Source organism: Aulostomus chinensis, chromosome 12, assembly GCF_037954235.1.
Source record: "Aulostomus chinensis isolate RoL2024-O1b breed Wild chromosome 12, RoL_Achi_v1.0, whole genome shotgun sequence".
In the NCBI taxonomy this organism is placed as follows: domain Eukaryota; kingdom Metazoa; phylum Chordata; class Actinopteri; order Syngnathiformes; family Aulostomidae; genus Aulostomus; species Aulostomus chinensis.
In genome coordinates this window covers 28,952,773-28,966,571 of record NC_141331.1, presented here as the reverse complement: position 1 = coordinate 28,966,571, position 13,799 = coordinate 28,952,773, and the positions used below count along the sequence as shown (strand labels likewise).

Genomic DNA, 13,799 nt, shown 5'->3' with positions numbered 1-13,799 from the left:
AGCTAATGTTGGTAACTAATTTTGAAGGCCAATGACAGTAACTACTGTTGGCGGCAAATGTTAGCTTAAATTGGCAGATTATTTTGGGTGCAGATGTTGGTAGTTAAATTTGGCCACTAATTTTGTTTGCATTTGTTTGTAACTGGTGGCATGGTGGTGTAGTGGTTAGCACTGCTGCCTCACAGCAAGAAGCTTTCAGGTTCGAGTCTCGGCTTGGGCGCGCAGGATCTTTCTGTGTGGAGTTTGCATGTTTTTCCCGTGCCTGCGTGAGTTCTCTCCGTGTACTCAAATCAAGTCAATTTTATTTCTATAGCGCCAAATCTCAACAAAAGTTATCTCATGACACTTAACAAGTAGAGCAGGTCTTGTGCCAAATTCCTTCGATGAATTTACACCCAACAATTCTCCATGAGCAAGCACATCCTGCAACAGCAGTGACGAAAACTTTCCTCCAGCTTCCTCCCACTGTCCAAAGACATGCAATTGGGGACTAGGCTGACTGGAGACTCTAAATTGACCGTAGGTATGAATGTGAGTGTGAGTGGTTGTCTGTCTATATGTGTTGGCCCTGCCATGGACTGGCGACCTGTCCAGGGTGAACCCCGCCTCTCACCCGTAGCTGCTGGGATAGGCTCCTCCCCCCCGCGACTCTTAACAGAATTAGCGGAAGAAAATGGATGGATGGATGTTGGTAACTAATGTTGGGCGATTATGTTAATACCTATTGTTGGCAGGTAGTGTTTGCGGCTAATGTAAGAAGCTAATGTAACTAATTGGTAATGGTAACTAAAGTTGGGAGCTAATGTTGGTGGCTAATGTAGGCAGCTAATGTTGGTTGCTAATATTGGCAGCTAATGCTGGTAACTAATGTTGCCGACAAATGTGGGTTACTAATGTTGGTTGCTCATGTTTGCAGCTAATGTTGATTACTCATGTTGGTAACAAATGTTGGCAGCCAATGATTGAAGCTAATGTTGGTAGCTAATGTTCATGGATAATGTTGGCAGCAAATGTTGGTAATGTTGGCAGCCAGTGATGGCAGCTAATGTTTACAGCTGATGTAGGAAGCTAATTTTGGTGGTAAATGTTGGTAGCTAAAGTTGGCCGCTAATGTCGGTAGCTAATGTTGGTAGCTAATGTTCATGGGTAATGTTGGCAGCCAGTGATGGCAGCTAATCTTGGGAGCTAATGTTCATGACTAATGTTGGCAGCTAATGTTCATGAGTAATGTTGGGAGCCAATGATAGCAGCTAATATTTGTGGCTGATGTAGGAAGCTAATGTTGGCGGCAAATGTTGGTGGCTAAAGTTGGCTGCCAATGCCGGTTGCTAATGTTGGTAACTAATGAAGGCAGCTACTGTTAACAGCTAATGTTTGCAGCTAAAGGTCCTGCAGACGGCTTCAGTTGTCTCCATCTGCACTAACATTCCCAACTGTGTGTTGCAGGACTCAAAAGCCTACTACAATCTTCTGAATCAGGTGGCCCCCAAAGGAGATGAGGAGGGAATCCCCTCCATCGCCATCGAAATGTCAGGCATCAGGGTGAGCCTCCGTGAATCGTGCTGACTGTGGTTACTGATGGTAACGGCAAGTATGGCTTAATACAGCCATTTCCAACCAGACTATCTATCATCGTTTAAACAAAGAGGTCAGGTAACAACTCTCCGTCCGTCATGGTGTGGTTTGATTGACCAGATTGGTTCCTCTGAGAGAACATGCAAAAGTGACATGCAAGATAAACATGAAGAGTCTGTTTCCCTAAAGAGGTGGAAGCCATTTGATTGGTTGCCATGGCAACATGGGCCTTGTGTGTCTCTGCAGGAGATAGAGGACCTGAAGCGGGCTGAGTGCATGCTGGAGCAGGCTGACAAGCTGGGATGCAGACAGTTTGTCACGGCAACAGATGTTGTCCGAGGCAACCCCAAACTCAATCTAGCATTTGTTGCCAATCTTTTCAACAAGTACCCTGCTCTGAAGAAACCCGAGAACCAGGAAATCGACTGGAGCTCCATCGAAGGTGATGTTCCCAGGGAAAGTAGGCTTTGTCTCATCCTGTCCTGATGGTCTTCATGATGGAAAACACACAGGAACCTTCCAGGTCTTAAACCTGCATTCCTCCCACGGCCAGCAGGGGGACTCAGCTGGTTCCAAGAGGAGGTGTAAGAGATTGTGCCCTCTTCTTCTCATTTGATTCCTGGCCTCATTCAACGGGGATGGGCCTCTCTTTCACACAGCAGGATGTCCAGGTGTAATGATGATAACTGCTGTCTGATCAACATGGGGAGCTGTCAGTCAGGCAGAGGTCTCACACTGCTTTCCAGCTCTAGCCTTTGGTCCCAATACAGTCACTTTCAGCTTCAAAATCAAGACGGCGATGCCACACTCAGGGTCTCAAAATGACAGTCAAAGAACCAATGACTTATGTCACCATGGTTACGACCACTTCTTTAATCGTCTTTTACTCCTTACAATCAAGCCCCTCCTCACTGAAAACCCTTCCCCTTACTGAAGGTCCCTCACTGTTCTTGTCCTCCTGCAGGTGAGACCCGGGAGGAGAGAACATTCAGGAACTGGATGAACTCATTGGGGGTCAACCCTCGTGTCAACCACCTCTACACGTAAGTGAACACAACGGTGCTTTCCTCTTAAACTCCATCAACAAGGCCGCCTAAGCGGAGCTGACGGTGCCGGACAGAGACGAGTCCACGAGGGGATCTGCTGACAGTAGGATACCTGCCCGTCAGGTCTGGTCTCTAGCTTCGCTTCAACTGAAAATGGCTTTACACCTAATATTACTCAAATCATGGGGAGGCAACAGTCAGTGAGTGTTTACTGAAAACAGGAAGGGGGGAGCCAGTAGTACACCAGTGTGTCAACCGTTTGACAGTCTAACTGATCCAGACTCGTCAAACTGAATCATCACATCCTGTGATGCTCTGAATGGAGAGGTCATAAAGGTCATTTTGAGAAGATGTGAAGACTTTCTCTGGAAAATGTCTCTATCAAGCAGCGCCAGCAGGTGACATCATTCTCTCAGCGTGCGGTCCCACAAGCATTGCTGTTCCTCTATTGGCCACCATCAATGCTACAGTAGCTTAGCCTAAGGCTCACTGCTGAGAACATGGCCTTGATCTGGCTGTTTGACCTGTGTAATGGAGTTGTGCTGTTGACTGTACTCGGTTACCTTTCCTCATATTGAGGGCAAGCTGAGCTAAGCTAGGCTAGGCTAAGCTAACTATCATCTTGCTCCAGTCTCGTGTTGAACACAAATCTAGGAGCATCAAACAAACCTTCTAAGTGTTGTTTGGTTGTGTTTCACATGACAATGCAACACTGACCTGCTGTGTCGTGGGTTGATGAGCATGTCCACGTGAACATGTGTTCCAGAGACATCGATGACGCCCTGGTGATCTTCCAGTTGTATGAGAAGATCAAGGTTCCAGTGGACTGGGAACGAGTCAACAAGCCCCCCTACCCCAAACTGGGCAGCAACATGAAGAAGGTACCATGTCATCAGACGCACTAATGAAAACATTCTGATTTTCCACATAGGACTTACACTGGTGGTTACTACAAAAGTACTTCATGTCAGTACCTGTATCTGTATTTGAATTATCTGCTCATCCCAATGGCGGATGCATCATACTGCAGCAGGATCGACTCCAAACGTTCTCAGGCTAAGAGGAACGAGGAAGAACTCAATTTGGAGCAGGGAAGCAAAATCTAAATCTGTGGGGTCGGATCCACAAAGACGTTCAGTCGAGACGCCTTAGAGTCAGAAACTGGGTTTAAATGTGGTAAAGAAGCTTGACAAGCAGCTTTTCTAGATGAGACGCGTGAATTTGCCTCAGAATGAGTTCCATCCTGCCATGACCACCAAGTCACATGACAGATGTAAGCCAACTTCCTAACTTCTGTCCCAGCTGGAGAACTGTAACTATGCGGTAGAGCTGGGCAAGAAGGAGGCCAAGTTCTCTCTGGTGGGCATCGCGGGTCAGGACCTGAACGCTGGGAACCGAACCCTCACCCTCGCTCTCCTCTGGCAGCTGATGAGGAGGTGAGCTCTGACCACACAACACACTGAGTATATGCAGTAGTAGTAGTAGTAGTAGTAGTAGTAGTAGTAGTAGTAGTAGTAGTTGTAGTTGTAGCACACACACATCCTCCTCTATTTACCTGTGTTGGATCATACTGTGGTAGTAGCAGTCGTAGTAGTAGTAGTAGTAGTAGTAGTAGTAGAAGTAGTAGGTCACAGAGTCAGGTCAGGTTTATTTGTTTGGCACCAAACCCCAACCAAAGTTCTGTCCTGACTCTGTCCAAGTGGAGCAGGTCCAGCACCTCCCTCCTTCAATGAACCTCCACCCAACAATTCTCCATCAGCAGCACATCCTGCAACAGCATAGAATGCAGGAAGAGCCAGCTACATATATTTAGCTTGAAGCTGAAGGAGACTGATGGCTAACAGCAGCGAAACTCCCAAGGTCATCTGGTATAACCCAGGTCTTCTTAATACAGTTGGATGGTTAGTGACCCACCAACACTTGGACTGGAGAGCTAACTAGAACACAGTTTAGTGTGTGTTAGCATGTAGACAAAATGACCTTGCGTGTTTGTGACATGTGAGCATGTCAACATCTATGACACACACCCAGCAATGAGCATGTGACCTTTAAGGAGCTAAGATGGCGGAGCACGTCGGAGCTATACAACAGCTGTGTGTTAACCTGGCTGTCTGGCCCTCAGGTACACCCTGAACATCCTGGAGGAGTTGGGCAATGGCCAGAAAGTGACAGATGACACCATTGTGGCCTGGGTCAACACCACACTCACACAAGCCGGCAAAGCCACCATCTCCAGCTTCAAGGTAGCTTATTGGCTGAGTTACAGTTGCTGAGGAATCATGTGACTCCATGACGTTATCGTCTACAAACGAAGTGGAAGACATGGAAGTGGGTGGAGTTTTCTCTTTAAAGGAATAGGTCATTATTGCTTTCCAGTCAGTGGGTCAATATGGAGTTAACAGTAAAGGTTGTTAGCTTAGCTTAGCACAAAGATCTGAGTCACAGTCCAATCATGAACCTGAGAAGCACTTCAAATCTCATTCTAGGCAAAAACAAGTGTAAATATGAGAATGAAGATCATGTCCTCTGAGTCCCCAGTCAGAATTGATGTAGTCCTGTCGTATGATGTCACTGGGATTTAGAACTACAAATACGGGGAAGAAGCCCTTGACTCTGACCTGCGTCCTCTTCCAGCTGTAGATTTCGCTGTGTACTTTTAGTTTGATTGCCGTCATCACCGTGTCTGTGCGTGTGTAGGATGGGTCCATCAGCAGCAGTATGCCAGTCCTGGACCTGATTGATGCCATCCAGCCTGGATCGATTCGATACGACCTGCTGAAGATAGAAGAGCTGACTGAAGATGAAAAACTCAACAACGCAAAGTAGGTCCAGGGTCACGTTCTAGTCTCACCGGGTTGCTTCTGCCTGATGAGTGGCCCGTAACGGTGGACCGGCACCATGTGGATCAGAGCCACCATCAGTGGCTTTGTGTCTCCTGTGATTTCCCAGTCAGAGTTGAGGAAGCAGGGGTCATGTCCCTTAAGAGTCATTTAGCCATCAGTCGATAGCTGGTTCACCTCCTTTCTGGCAGCAAAGTACATGTTTGTACGCAGTACCCAGAAGACGTGAACACACTTGGACCCTCAATACTGTAGATGACAGTAAAACTGATGAAGATGAACTCAGAATCACCACATCCAAGAATAAATGTTGCCAATGTATTTCTAGGTACGCCATCTCCATGGCGAGGAAAATTGGTGCCCGGGTGTACGCGCTGCCTGAGGACCTGGTGGAGGTGAAACCCAAGATGGTGATGACGGTGTTCGCCTGCCTGATGGCTCGAGGCATGAAGCGAGTCTGAAAGTGGAGGCACCCACCGGGGACACGGACCACAAGCTGGTTCTCTTTGTGAAGTCAACTGCATTTATTTTTCATCAGTGTGAATCACCAGCACGGCTGTCAGCGAAGCTTCATTTAGTCCAGTTTGTCAACATGATTCTTCAAAGATGGCGGATAGAAACATCCTGCAGACCTGCAGGTTGGGCAGAAATAATCTGACATCCAGTCAAAGGTGAAGCCCTCAGAAATAAAGCCACAGAACTCAACTGCATCCATGTTGATGAGCTCAAACTTTTCTCTCCTCAATAAAGAAATAATTTAAAAACTAAAAGTCAGATGAGTAACTTCTGCCTTCAAACGCTGAATCACAGGGCCAAAGCAGAACGTTGTGACTCTAGTGATTAAAGTGTGTAACAAGTGCGGTTCACCAGGTCCTCAAGGGTGGTCAGAGAATTCACCAGTCATCAACACCACGTCGACAGTCTTAACAGTTCTCGTTGTTCCATGACTCAATTGGACTCAGTTTTATAGAGCGCTTTTCTACCTTAGCGGTACTCAAAGCTCTTTACAGTGTCGTCTCATTCACCCGTTCACACACACACTCACTCACTGATGGTGGAGGCTGCCATGCAAGGCGCCAACCTACTCATCAGGAGCAATTATGGGTTCAGTATCTTGCTCAAGGACACATGGACATGGTCACCGGGGTCCAGGATCGAACCAGCGACCCTTTGGTTGCTAGACGGCCACTCTACCCCTGAGCCATGCCGCCCATGAGAGAATAAAGGCCTGCTGGAGTTCCACAGGGACAACTGTCTTCTCTCTGCTGCTCTTCAGAGATCTGAGTCTTAGGCTTCAGCTTTGATCTGATTCTTCCCTTGTTGTCCTAGTTCATTCTTACTGCTTCTCCATGAGATGAGCTGCAGGTTCACCAGCAGGCGTTTCACTTCCATTGTTTCATGTCAATTCATAAAAGGGGCCGTTTGATGATGAAGGCAAATGTGTTTAAACAATAAAACTCTTAATATGAAAACCTGGAAGATTTACATGGCACCTGATGGCTGAGCAGCCGAGACCTCCAGCCTACTGGTTCCTGTCATCCGTCTGAGGGCCGACAGCCACAACAGACCTCACACTGCTGCTGGCATGCATCTCACCGGGGTCTTTGGTCTGAACTGACCTTGAAGCACAAAAATTAAGGTCCACGCAATTTTTGACCAATAAAAGAATCAGGACTTTTCCACAGGACAACAAACAGAAATCTGAGTCAACACGGAGCTGCCTGGTTGTTGTCACCAGGTGGTGACTCGTGATGTTTACAGGTGCTGGCAGATGTGGTAGGGACGCTGTCCTGCACCCTATATTATAATAGCTAGCAGCCAGGACCAGTGTGGGCATGGTCAGCAGAGGTACCCATGAGCATCAGCAAGGATGAGGAGGGTCAGCAAATGACCTGCTGAAGAGTAACAATGCACAAACCACCTGGAGACACAGAATGTTTAATTGAAGAAAACTGGAGGGAAATAAGGAAACGAACAGGTGACCAAGTTCAGACGGAGCACCTTTACAGTGTTCATTCTCAGTCTGTGGTGATCAAACCCCTCTAAACAAAGTGGGCGGGGCTACAGGAGCCCCTCCTCTGCACATACTGTCTGCAGTATTTCTATGGGCTCACTATTTGGCAGGTTTGGCCTCAGCAGGGTTCTCGCTCGTGTCCAGGGTCTTGAGGAGGCGGAAGAGGCCAGCGGCCTCACGGATGCGACTGAACTCAATACAGAAGGCCTGGACCTCGATAAAAAGGTCCTGCACATTGATGATCTTGTTCCGGATCAGGGACTGGAGGAAGACGCAGACCAGACGGACCAGACGATTCTGCAGAAGAAGGTCCACATGAGTACAGGAGACCAGAGACAGGAATAGTGGGGGAAGGGCTTGGATCATACCTGCATGTACTTGTCTTTGATCTGTTCACAGGTGGAGATGCAGTTGGAGATGTAAAGGTGGATGAACTCTGGCGGCAGGTCCACCGCTGTGGTCAGTCTGAGGAGAAGGCGACATCAGCTGACATCAGTCACACGGCGACTTGTCCGTCAAGAGTTACGAGTGATCAATGACACCCCCAGCGTTCTCGCTCAAACTTCCTGAACTAAATAAACACAGTTTCTAATGCAGCAGCTTCTGCTTTAGAGGTGTCCAGCAGGCTGGACGGCCGGTCACATTCACACTGAAGCACCTGTTGACCACCTCCATGGAGTGCAGCGACATGTCCATGTTGACCAGCACGGAGAAATACTCGGTGATCTGGCTGCTCTGCATCAGCTTCAGCAGCATCTCGATGGCCACCAGAGGGTTGTTCTCCACCAGGTCCGGCAGCTTTGCCGGGGACAGACCGATGTGATAAACCAGCTTTGGATCCTTCTCCAGCTCAGCCAGCAGCTGCCCCCCCCCACGCATGCACACACACACACAGACACAGACACAGACACACACACAGACACACACACACACACAAAAGGTGAGCATCCTTACCAGACATTTCCCGGTTATCTGGACGTTTCACAGCCATGAGTGCTTCCTGTGTGTGCGGTCTCAGCTACGCTCACCTGAGACTGCTGCTGGGCCGACAGAGGACTCTTGAAGGCCTTGGCCATGATGCGTTTGATCTCCATGCCGGTGCTGTTCTTCACACACATGGAGCGATCCCACTGGACGCTGTGATCCGGCTCGGTGGGGTTCAACCACGCCAGCTCATCCTCACACACGTGGAGAGGTGGCGGCGGCCGGATGAACTCAGGGCGGAAGTGACCTGGGGAGGGCAGGAGGGGTCATCAGAGTTGGTAACCTTGACGGGCTATGCAAGTCCCTGAGCTGCAAATGTTGAGAGCAGGAGGAGCGGCTTCTGTCTCCTGATTGGACGGGTTGGTTAATGTGTGATGTCACTGTGCTGCTGCTAGAAAGACCTCTATGTAAGACCCAGTCCCTCTAGGGAGGTCTTGCCATGGACCTCCGGGGCCTGGTGTTAGTCGGTTGGTTCCATGGTGACCTCATAGTGGAGGGTTACTGAGGCTGATGCAGGAAACACTTCACCTGAATGTTTGCCACACTGTTGCCGTTTGCCCTGTGTTTGCCGACTGTGCAGCTTCATATGGCGTGAAACACTCACTCTCCAGTGGAGGGCGGGGCCCTGTCACCAGCGACTCTATGATCTGATTGGCCACCGAGCTGTCGAAGCCAGAGTTGGAGGAGTCTGGATCCGGGTCGTTGAGGATGCTGGGGAAGCTGGCCTTGCTCTGGGTGGGCAGCTCTGACTGGCGCTCTGAAACACACACACACACACTGCTGACTTACAGACATGAAAGCACGCACACACTCACACACACACTGCTGGACATCCACTTGCATGTGAGCCTGAAGCTACAGGAGCTGTTATGAACTCAGCTGTCCAACACAAAGACATGTCTGTTCCTAACCGTGACGTCACTGAAACGGTACCAGGTGAGTGGTGGGTGGAGTCTGACCTGCCAGGGCCAGCTGCAGCCCACTGATGTCAATGGACTGAGGCATGTTGCCGATGTCCATGCAGGACACCTGCCGCGGCGTCTTCTTGAAGAGATCCCGGGGGGGCGCCAACATCAGCTGGGACAGGAAGAACTTCTCTGGCTGGGTGATGGGGGGCAGGAAACCTGGAGACGTCACATGATCACATGTTGGTCGGTTCCACATGCCATTAGTTCCTACTCACCTGCTGACGTCTTCTCTCGGTTCTGTGTCGGTTCAGGGAGCCTCTGTAACCGCCATCTGAATTAACAACTTGACACACATCCTGACCCACCTGACAGCACCTTCTCCGGCTCCTCCCCGGCAGGTGCGGGATTCAGCAGGTGGGCGAACACCGCTGCGAAGGGGTTGGCGGCCAGCGGCTCGGTGCGGTACATCTCCCAGAGCAGGTAGAGCGCGGTGAGGCGCTGCGGGGAGCTGGGCAGCAGGTCCGGCTGTTGCAGCAGCATGACGAGCACCGAACCCACCCTGAAGTGCTCCGCCTTGCCGAAGTAGTGATGGAAGTGAGTGGAGAGGCTCTCGAAGGTGTTGGTGCAGGCCTCTTCCGAGATGATGCTGAGCAGGTTGGACAGCTCCTTCGGGGCCAGGGTCATGGTCGCGCCAGAGTTTACTTACTGCAGCCCGGTGCCGTCTAATTCGCGACGCGGAGCTAATTCATGCCCGCGGATTAGAGGCGGCGAGTCCCGGGGCGCAGTTAGCAGCCAGCTAGCTTAGCGGCACACTCGCGGCTGAGTCCGGACGAAACGAGGCTGTCCCGCGGTCTCAGTCCTCGGTGACCGCATAACAGTCGGGCCGACCCGCAGACACGAACCGACTCCAACACCCCGGTTTGCAAGAGTACTGCTCCAGTTTCACCACACAGACACACGCACAGAGGCCTGGCGCATTAGTTGTTTAAACTTCGACTCTTCTTCTTTGGTGGCTGTTAGTGAAAGCGCTACTGCCACCATCTGGACAGACCGCGGCACGGCACCGGGTCTGAGCAACCCCCGCGTCTCGAGGCCCAGCTGGGCCATTATTTACCTGTGGACACTAAGAACCAGGACAAGCCTGCCCCAGGTGTTTAATGCCTCAGTCACTGTTCTACAGAGAACACAACTGTCTTGACTGCATCCATCTACCCACAATGATGGAGCAGCTCCGACCAGAGGCCACGATGAGATACAGAACCCAGTCCAGGATGAAAGAACCTCATGTAATAGCGGTTAGACTCGGTGTGACAGACACAATGATTCCAAAACACCACACGTTTGCTGACGAACCACACCGACACCCCACTTTCCTCAGACGGGTTTATTCTGGTGTGGAGTCCAAGAACCTTCAGAAGAGTAAAGACACACAGCTTGTAGCAACACTGAGGTACAAACATCACCGTCTTTGTGACAGGAGCCGTGGACTCGAGTCCCTCTGAGGAACCCTTCCCGTTCACCAGGACGCTGCTGCAGTCTGACCTACTACCATCTGAAGGACCGGGGCGTGGAGCAGAGAAGACGCACATGCTAGCCGCGCTCACACGGGTTGCATGTTGTCTCCTGCATGTCAGCTAACTTCTATTTCCTGTGTGGGCAAACAGAATCTGCACAACTGTTCTGAGCAAAGAAGATGGCCGATAGTTCAGGCAGCAGTGATTTTCAATAAGATTGTTGAACACATTTTGAGGGCTTTCTTTTCTCTTTAACTTTGACATTTAACTATCTCATAACGCACACATTGAAAAAGTAGGTTAATACGTCTTCACAGTTGTAGTCCACTGGACTGTTTCAGTTTCCCATCCAAACGGCTTCTTCAATTCTCAGTTTGGTATTTGCAAGGCATCTGGTGGGCTACTAGCTAACGTTCACTGGCTAGCTGATATTAGCTAAACATACCAGCCTCGCAGGCACACTGATGATGTCACATTAGTGTCAATGCTGTTCCGAAAGGCTGCTTGAGTCTTCAACACCTGAGCTGGAGAGGGAGGCCACAGCAGCAGCAACAGTAACCTCTGAGGCGTCCCATTGGCTGATTCAGGGCAGTAGGGGGGCACCGAGGGTGGACACAGGTGTCATCTTCTTTTTCTGTACTGCTGTTCACTGCTCTAACATTCAGCTCTATGGTAAACACTCGGACTCATGAGGGAATTTTGTGGTTAATTCTTGTGACCAGTTGTCTTTTGTCCTGAAATACAGATGGATCAAGTGTCTGCTAAAATGTGACGAGTGTCAAACTGTCCTGAGCGTCAGGCATGGCGATGGAGACACTGAGATCCTTGCTGACCGGGTCGAGAACATCTGGACTGACTTATCTCACCTGACAATTTCATCATCAACCTTCTTTAGAAGCATCTAGCAGAGACGGTTCGACAGTGAGAAGCAGATTCCTGGTGAAAGAGGAGCCGCCGGGACCCGTCACTCACCAGCACACGGTAAAGGGAAACTGCAGGAAAACACAAACTGACAATGTTATCACTTCACTCTCTCACACACACACACACACACACACACACACACACACACACACACACACACACACACACACGGCACACCTGGAGTCCGAGCCCAGGGTGAGTCTTAAAGGGTCACTGCAGCCTGAAACCTCCAACCAGCGAGGACGAGAACCCACAGACCAATAAAAGGAGAAATGTTATGGTTCAGACATGCAGGCAAACACACTGTACACAGGTCCAACATGTCCATCAAACGGGTCAGGTCCACTTCACATCCACACGAAACCATGACGACAACCACACGCTCGTTCATCTTCAGCTTTTGAGAGGAACATGTCTGAGCAACTCTTCCCTGTCTGGTCTGGTGGGTTACCAGGATGCTGCGAGTCGTGGTGGAAGGAAACCAACTGAGCCGCTGGAAACCTGAGGCAATAACGTCTGTTGGAGCTGATGGTGAATGACAGGACGGCCTCGTCACGCAGGCGTTGGAGGACCAGACGGTTCTGCTCAAGACTACCCTGGTGACATAGTGATGTTAGCATGAGCACCAGCATGACAGAGGCTCAAACTGCAAACCAGAGCCAATGACGGCGTCATCGTAGCTTTAACTGTGGTTTCTCCTCAAGTCTGCTGGTTTTAGCCATCTGAGCCCCCTCGGCTCTCATCAGAGGGGGACGAGGAGGCTCAACTGCCAGAATGACAAACATCCATCTGCAGAACAGAGTTGTCTTCACTCAGTCAGGGGCAGTGCCATTCTGCTTCTTTCTCCTGCAGCAGGCTTACATGCACCAGAGCTAATTTAGTGTGGCTCCTCTTCTCTTCCTCCTCTGGATCTCGTCATGTTTCTGACATGTGAATAATTGGCCTTTGAGACACTGGGTTAGCTTTGATGCTGTCGGCCTGAGCATCCAGCAGCTGGTTAGGCTACAAAACCAGCATCTGGCTGATTGCCTCCATCATTACGAGGAGTTCAGGGAGAACAGTCTGGATCCAGGCTGAAGCAGAGGAGTGCCAGCAGAGCTCTGGAGAAGCTCAGATGTGTTTCACAGGTGAAAAAAGAGAATAATTTTGCCTCCAGTCAGTGCAGTCGTTTTCATGGTGTTGCTCAAACGCTGGAGCCAAACCCAGCAGGTCAGACAGTGGTGATGTCTTTGGAGAAGTCCTATTTTACAAGCATGTTCACATTGCCAGCCGGTTGGAGTAGCTGTCCTGTAAGAGGCTGAAGATGACTTGATGGAACCGACCCCTCGTGATCGTCAGCAGCAGTTTAGCAGATTCTGTTTTTAAATTGGTCTTATTTTCATTTCTGTGTGTGTGTGTGTGTCTTGCTTTGAGAAAGCAAGTTGACAGATCAAGATGGTGAAATACATTCCAACAAATTCAGAGCCTCTCTGACCTTCTGCAGCTCTGCTCCTCCTTTAACTGATGCTAATTGCCTGCAGAAGGGTTGGAGTGGTGAACTAATCTCTCTCACTGGTTGAGCTGAGAAGGAGGGAAGGGCACATGACCAACATGCGACAGCAATGCAAGGCTTGTAGGAAGAAGAGGAGAGAAAGAAGCTGTGACCTGATGCTCAACATTGTGATTGACACTGACTGTCTGATAAACTGCTGTACTGTTCAGATCTTACTGCACCCAGACACTTAGACAAGGAGGAGCCACGGAGCCACCCACACATGTTCCCTCAGTCGGCGTAGTGCATGATGGACTCCACATAGTTTCCGGGGAACAGGCCTGTGGTGGCGTTCATCACTCCCTCAAACCAGCCGTCCTCGTTTTTTTTGATGACGTAGATGATCGCTCCTTCCTGAAATGACAGCTCGTCCTCCTTGTCTGCTGTGTAGTCGTAGATCGCCACCACTGGACACACACACACACACACACACACACACACACACACACACACACACACACAC

General features: G+C 49.9%; 3 protein-coding genes and 1 long non-coding RNA gene across 9 annotated transcripts in view; 2 read left to right on the top strand and 2 right to left on the bottom strand.

The window, feature by feature from the left end:
- The window catches only part of lcp1 (lymphocyte cytosolic protein 1 (L-plastin)), a 25,203-nt gene extending 18,689 nt beyond the window's left edge, over positions 1-6,514 (top strand). The window contains exons 9-16 of one of the 2 annotated variants that reach the window (XM_086221056.1): positions 1,447-1,542; positions 1,822-2,017; positions 2,540-2,618; positions 3,388-3,502; positions 3,924-4,057; positions 4,744-4,864; positions 5,319-5,443; positions 5,790-6,514. In XM_086221056.1, coding sequence (XP_086077182.1) covers positions 1,447-1,542; positions 1,822-2,017; positions 2,540-2,618; positions 3,388-3,502; positions 3,924-4,057; positions 4,744-4,864; positions 5,319-5,443; positions 5,790-5,922 — 999 coding nt within the window. In that variant the 3' untranslated portion in view covers positions 5,923-6,514. Of the gene's footprint in view, positions 1-1,446; positions 1,543-1,821; positions 2,018-2,539; positions 2,619-3,387; positions 3,503-3,923; positions 4,058-4,743; positions 4,950-5,318; positions 5,447-5,789 lie in introns of those variants that run through there. The other variant, XR_015118788.1, reaches the window with a different exon arrangement.
- Positions 6,515-7,383: 869 nt separating this feature from the next.
- cnot11 (CCR4-NOT transcription complex, subunit 11) lies at positions 7,384-10,396 on the bottom strand. Its single transcript, XM_086221061.1, has 7 exons — positions 9,733-10,396; positions 9,419-9,583; positions 9,064-9,216; positions 8,504-8,706; positions 8,134-8,336; positions 7,844-7,940; positions 7,384-7,772 (listed from the first exon to the last, which is right to left on the bottom strand). The coding sequence occupies exons 1-7, from the start codon at positions 10,049-10,051 to the stop codon at positions 7,575-7,577; spliced, it is 1,338 nt and encodes a 445-aa protein (XP_086077187.1). The 5' UTR covers positions 10,052-10,396; the 3' UTR covers positions 7,384-7,574.
- LOC147252689 (uncharacterized) lies at positions 9,962-13,685 on the top strand. Its single transcript, XR_015118791.1, has 4 exons — positions 9,962-10,653; positions 10,845-11,017; positions 11,627-11,862; positions 12,260-13,685. It is a non-coding gene; the product is annotated as an uncharacterized LOC147252689 (long non-coding RNA).
- LOC147252687 (abl interactor 2-like) overlaps positions 11,749-13,799 on the bottom strand; it is a 50,835-nt gene continuing 48,784 nt past the window's right edge. For 4 of the 5 annotated variants that reach the window (XM_086221057.1, XM_086221059.1, XM_086221058.1 and 1 more), the window contains one exon: positions 11,753-13,743. In XM_086221057.1, coding sequence (XP_086077183.1) covers positions 13,568-13,743 — 176 coding nt within the window. In that variant the 3' untranslated portion in view covers positions 11,753-13,567. Of the gene's footprint in view, positions 13,744-13,799 lie in introns of all 5 variants that reach the window. The other variant, XR_015118789.1, reaches the window with a different exon arrangement.